The 6,090-nt window shown below is 47.3% G+C and overlaps 1 protein-coding gene across 1 annotated transcript; it reads left to right on the forward strand.

The window, feature by feature from the left end:
• Positions 1–3,431: 3,431 nt before the first annotated feature.
• Positions 3,432–4,819, forward strand: GPR150 (G protein-coupled receptor 150). Its single transcript, XM_070411478.1, has one exon. It carries the CDS (start codon positions 3,551–3,553, stop codon positions 4,817–4,819), a length of 1,269 nt encoding a protein of 422 aa, XP_070267579.1. The 5' UTR covers positions 3,432–3,550.
• Positions 4,820–6,090: the final 1,271 nt, after the last annotated feature.

Raw genomic sequence — 6,090 nt, forward strand, 5'->3', positions numbered from 1 at the left:
GATCATAATTAGGTATATTTAATTTTAAGGATAATATCTAATTCAAAATGGCATCTAACAACCAGAAAAACTTGGAAGACCAAGACAAATTACCTAATGCCAGAAACAGTGAAATCAACACAAACTATAAACTGGATTGAGGACAATATTTGGGCTTCATTTTTAACTACCTCTACTGCTACCATCCTGTTACAATCTACCACACTCAGACGTTTAGAATTTTGCAATAGCCTATAAGAGGTCTCCCTGAGTCTGCCCATGGCTGATTCTATTAAAATATATCTAATCGCATCACTGGATACTCAAAATGCTCCACTGGTTTCCCATCTTATTCTGTAAAAGGTCCCAATGATCTGCCAAATGTTATCTCCGGCACACTGACCTCCCTGTTGTTTTCTGGCACACCAGGCATGGACCATCTCAAGACCTTTGTGCTTGTCAATGCTCTTGGAATGCAGTTCTGGCCTCAGATTTCCACATGGGTCACTTTGTTACCACCTTCAGGTCACTGCTCAAATTCTAGCTTCTCATAGGGCTTCCCTGCTTTATTTTTCTCCATAGAAAACATCACCACCCAATTTGGTGTATATTTCACACATTTAATTTGTTGATAGTATCTCCCACACCTCCTTCCCCACGAGGATGAAAGCTCCATACAGGAATGGCCTTCTGTCCTGCTTGTTTCCTCAAATAGCCCAAGTGCCTGACACATAGTAGAAGCTTAGTACTTGTTGAATTAATATGAGTTAGAGTTAGAGTTTTTCAAATATCACATTGGAGGAGAAAACTAACACAGGTCATGGCAGGGCTGGGGGTGAAAGGGAGTAGCCTTCACAATAAAGCAGAAACTTCTAGAAACAGTAAATTCTAGCAAACTTCTGCACAGGACAGTTGACAAAGAAACTCTATCCCTCTTTGTTTTATCTTTTTCTATGAAAAAAAGCCAGATGCTATTTTAAGCTTTGTGAGCCATATGGTCTCTGACAACTACTCAGTTCTGCCCTAGAAGCATGAAAGCAGCAACAGACAATAGTAAACAAATGAGCTTGGCTGTGTACCCAGGAAACTGTTTACAAAAACACAGGGTTCGATCTGTGGGCCATAATTTGTTAACCGCCAATCTATAACAATGGTTCACAACTTTGCTGCAAATTAGAATCACCTGAGTATGTTTAAAGACTATCAATGCCTGGCTCTCACTTCCAAGCATGGAGAGTTTTATTTCTTTAAAAATGAAGAAATAACAAACACTATTTTTTCATATAAGAGAATGACAAAAATTAACAATGATGGGACTCATTATTGGTGGGATCACAGGGAAAAACACACATACATTGCTTGTGCACCATGTATTAAATTGCTGTAAAAATGCATGTGCTCTGCCCTAGCAATTCCCATGCTAGGCTTTATCTTAAGGGAATAACTGAATGCCAATAACTGTATAGAAGAATGTATCTGAAGGGAATTATTTCTAAAGTGAAAACTGGAAAACATTTGTCCAAAAATAGGGGGTTACTTAAATCATTGCAATTCATTTCACATTAAACATAATTATGTCACATTTTTTACTGATTGGCATAGAAAGCTGTCCAAATATAATTTTAAATGAAAAAAGCAGGATACAAAATATTACATATTTTTGTAAATATATATATCTAGTCATTATAGTCTCAAGGATATATAACTTGAGTATTGATGTTATCTGCATGGTATGTTAAGTGTTTTGTTGCTAATCTGTATTGTCTAATTTTTCTGCAATTAATATGTACTATTTTTATAATAAAATAAATACTTAATTTTGAAACATATATGTCATGCATCACCAATATTTAGACAAACTAGCATTAAGTGCCCTGAAATGATTACACTGAGGACAAAGTATCACCTATGTAGTATTTCTGCCCAAAAAGTCTAATCCAGATTTAATTATGTGGAAACAAATACAACTTTAGAGACAGTCTACAAAACATGTGCCATGGGCCCTTCAGACCCATCAGTGTCATGAAAGGGAAAAGGTGAAGAAACTTCTAGATTAAAGGCCAATGGAGAAGTTCTAAAATGAAATACAACTCATGATCCTTGATTGTGCCCAGCACAATGGATGAAAACAAATGCATATCTATTAATTCATCAACTCAAAACATATTTCCTGAAACCTCCCATGTGTCAGGCTCAGTGCTAAGCACTAGTGACATGATGATGAAAATTATAAAGTCTCTGGCCAAAGGACAATAGCTCAGGAAATTGGATTACTACAGCAAATGGCAAGATTGTCATCTGCACCCACCAAGCCCTCCTATCCCATGCACCTTGAAGTGCCAAATGATTTCTCAGCCTGGGAATGTGAACCCAGCAGACTCCCAGATCAGGAAGTGCAGGAATTCTACTTTCAGGGTGACTAGTAAGGAGGGTGCACAAAAGACAAATTGATGCTTCCAACAAGAAAACTAAAATTTGTGAAGATGGAGGGCTAAAATAAGAGGCAGCATTTATCCTAAACCATTTCCTGTAACTTGGATTTCTTTTTTAAAACTTGGCTGCCTTATTTTCTTAGTCACCTTTTCTCTAAGCTTATTGGAAGCGTAGTCCCTCCTAGCTACCTCCCACCTGCTGGAAGACAGAATCAAGAGAAGCCATGATGACACATCATCGCTGAATGAAAATATTAGAGGAAAAGTAACAAATGTACTACCATTTGCATAAAACCTGTCGATGCCCTCTTCAGACTAATGAAATGAATTTTATATCATCCAGAGAGCAGCTGTTATCCTCTGCTTTTAGTAATGAGTATTTGAAACTAGGTATCTGCAAACCACTTCAACTGCTAATTGCCAAATAGCACTGACTTTAGTCCAAGTAAATCCTCTCATTGTTGGCCAAAGATACATCTTTATTTAAGGTTCATCTAATGGGATCCTCTTTGCTCAAAATGCTGTTAGGTTTCTTGTGTTTGTTTTTCACCTGCTAGTACAGATCCAAAACATCTCAAACCTTTTTAATTTTTTTCATCAAAACTGGTTTCTTCTTTCTTTTCTTTTTTCCTACTTGCAATCATGGAACCATTTTGAGGGGTACAATCTCAGTCAGGAGTTTCATCTTTTGTGTGTTGGTCTTGGGTTAACATGAGCCTTTACAACGGCCCCGGCAAAACGACCTTCTGTCCAGATGGGCTCTACGGGTAAATGGGGAACCCGGGAGGTCCCAGAGCCCAGTGGTGTGAGGCTCCTGCGAGGGCAGCATGGGGGCCTTGGCGGAGATGGGAAGGGGAGAAGGACTGGGAGGGCAGACACGGAGAAGGTGGAGAATAGGAATCATGTGTGTTCCTCGAGTGTACAACCCACATTCGAGTGACAAGTGACGAAGGCAACCTATGAAAAAACATCTCAGCACAAATATACCGGAATCCAGCTGCCTCTCTGTGCAATGTGGGTCTTCAACTAACTTTGGGAACTGACAGATCCGGCATCGCGCCGCGCGCAGCCTCGCCTCCCTCTCCGTTTCCTTCGCCCTGCCTAAGGTCTTCGGTCCCCGCTCTTCCTCCAAGGTAAGAATGGAGTATCATTCCTTCAGCCTCCCAACTCGGTCGCCGGCGCCCAACCACTCCGCACCCCTCTCTCTGGGCTGGGGTCTCAACCTGACTTCCGGACGGGAAGTCCCAGCTCCGGGGCCACCGCCGCCCGGCCCGCCTAGCCGCCTGGTCTACCTGGGGGCCATCCTGGTGGTGGCCGTGGCCGGCAACGCCAAGGTACTGTGCCGCCTGTGCGGCCGCGGCGGGCCCTGGGCGGGTCCCAAGCGTCGCCAGATGGACTTGCTGCTGGTGCAACTGGCCCTGGCCGACCTGTACGCGTGCGGGGGCACCGCGCTGCCGCAGCTGGCCTGGGACCTGCTGGGCGCGTCGCATCGGGCCGCGAGCGACCACGAGTGCCGCTTCGTGCGGCTGCTGCAGGTATCCGGCCGGGGTGCCTCGGCCCACCTGGTGGTGCTCATTGCCCTCCAGCGCCAGCGCGCCGTGCGCCGTCCCCAGGGTCCGCCGCTGCCCGCGCGCGCCCTCGCCGCCCTGGGCTGGCTGCTGGCGCTGCTGCTGGCGCTGCCCTCGGTCTTCGTGGTGCGCGGGGCAGCCCCCTCGGCGCCTCCCGCCGCCCGCGCCGGGCCCGGAGAGCATCGCTGCCGCGGCATCTTCGCGCCCCTGCCGCGCTGGCACCTGCAGGTCTACGCGCTCTATGAGGCCACCGCGGGATTCGCGGCGCCGGTCGCGGTCCTGGGCGTCGCTTGCAGCCGCCTGATCTGCGCCTGGTGGCAGCGCCTGCCCCCGGCCCCATCTGCCGCGGCGCCCACGTCAAGTCCTGGCCAAGCCCCGGTCCACAGCGCGCTACCGCGCGCCAAAGTGCAGAGCTTGAAGATGAGCCTGGTTCTAGCGCTGCTGTTCGTGGGCTGCGAACTGCCCTACTTTGCTGCCCGGCTGGCAGCTGCGTGGTCGTCGGGACCGGTGGGAGAGTGGGATGCTGAGGACTTGGCGGTGGCCCTGCGCCTCGTCGGGGTGGCGAACAGCGCCCTCAATCCCTTCGTCTACCTCTTCTTCCAGGCGGGGGACTGCCAGCTCGGGCGGCGGCTGCGGAAGCGCCTGGGCGCGGACTGCTGCGTGCGGGGGGAAGTCTCGGAGGACGACGAGGGGCCCCAAGGCCACCAGGCGCTCCACCGCCACCGCTGGCCCCATCCCCATTATCACCACGCTCGGCGGGAGCAGCTGGAGAAGGGCGGCTTGCGCCCCCCGCCGCCACCCCCCTGGCCGCTGCCCTGCTCCTGCGAAAGCGCATTCTAGGTGGTCCGTGGCCAGAGACGGGTCATCTGTTGCCGCGGCACAGCCTCTGATCACAGCGGACCGGAGGGTCTCCGAGAGAGGGACACCGAAGCTGTCCACTTTCTCCATTCTCCTGATATATATATTTTGTAATGTTTACATTTTCCTATATTCTTCCGGTTCCTTTCAGTTCCTGTTCACATTTTCCCACTTGGAAACGAGGGAGCAAGCCTTTGGGAAATTTAAGTTCTCTTTTACGCTCCCATAGGTTTCTGGATAACATCGTCTGTTTTACCGAAACTGCCAAGCTTTTATTTGTTGGGTTATCATCTGTTTTTACTTATTTTGCGGTGTTTCTATCAAGTATACCTTGGGGACCAATTTGCCTTTCTTTCCAGGAGGAAAATCCCCACGTTGCTCTCCCCAGGAGCCCGGAAATTGTACCAGTGGTACTGTGAGAAATGTAATTGTGCTGTTACTTCACAGCCACGGAGTATTCGTAAAATAACAACACAATTAGTGCTGTTTTTGTTTTGGTGAGGTGGGGAGTGGTGTGTAGTGTTTTTGTTTCATGGCAGTGTGTTTTCTCAGAAGAAAATCAGTGTGGGTCTTTATTTACAACCTAGCTTCCACTTCATTAGAAGCTGGACTTGTCGGAGGGAGACATAAAAGCTTCCCTTAGTCCCTTTCAAAAATGGCGAGTTTCAGAAGGCATTTATCCCTGAGCTCAGACCAGCCTCTAAGGTGGAGAAAAGAAGTACCAAGTGGTGGGTCCGGTGGGGCTCACTGTCTCAGGTTGGGGAGCCTCAAGATTTGCAGCTAGGAAGGAAGCTGTAACCTCAGAATGCTGCACGTACATGTAAAACTCCTTTTTAAAAAAATGAAAGCAGTGTCTATTGGTGTGGATTGCTGAGAACAAGGTCAAGATTTCATTGGTACCCTCCTCGTTAACTGTCCTTGGTTCTACAGCGTTTATGAGCAGTATCTCCACTTGTTTGCCAGTGTCCTTCAGCTGAGAATCTGCAAGCTTTCCAGTATAGTGTTTCCTGTACATGCACAAATGCAAAACTAAGATGCAGAAAGGGGCAAAGATTGGTAAAATTCACTTGCAGAGTCATTGCTCTCTCAGGTCTTTGTTTCACTGATACAGGGGAGGGCAAAAGTAAGTTTACAGTTGTTTCTACAGAAAATAATACAATGACTAATAAATAATAATACAAGACACTTGTTTCACACTCACAACTATAAACCTACTTTTGCCCCACCCTGTATATTCCAAACTCTTACAACAC

Source organism: Myotis yumanensis, unplaced genomic scaffold, assembly GCF_028538775.1.
Source record: "Myotis yumanensis isolate MYYU_CA2020_CCGP unplaced genomic scaffold, mMyoYum1.0.hap1 SCAF_4, whole genome shotgun sequence".
Taxonomy (NCBI): domain Eukaryota; kingdom Metazoa; phylum Chordata; class Mammalia; order Chiroptera; family Vespertilionidae; genus Myotis; species Myotis yumanensis.

Bases quoted from the DNA above. Each gene is read 5' to 3' on its own strand.
- GPR150 (XM_070411478.1), top strand. From the start codon at position 3,551: ATGGAGTATCATTCCTTCAGCCTCCCAACTCGGTCGCCGGCGCCCAAC.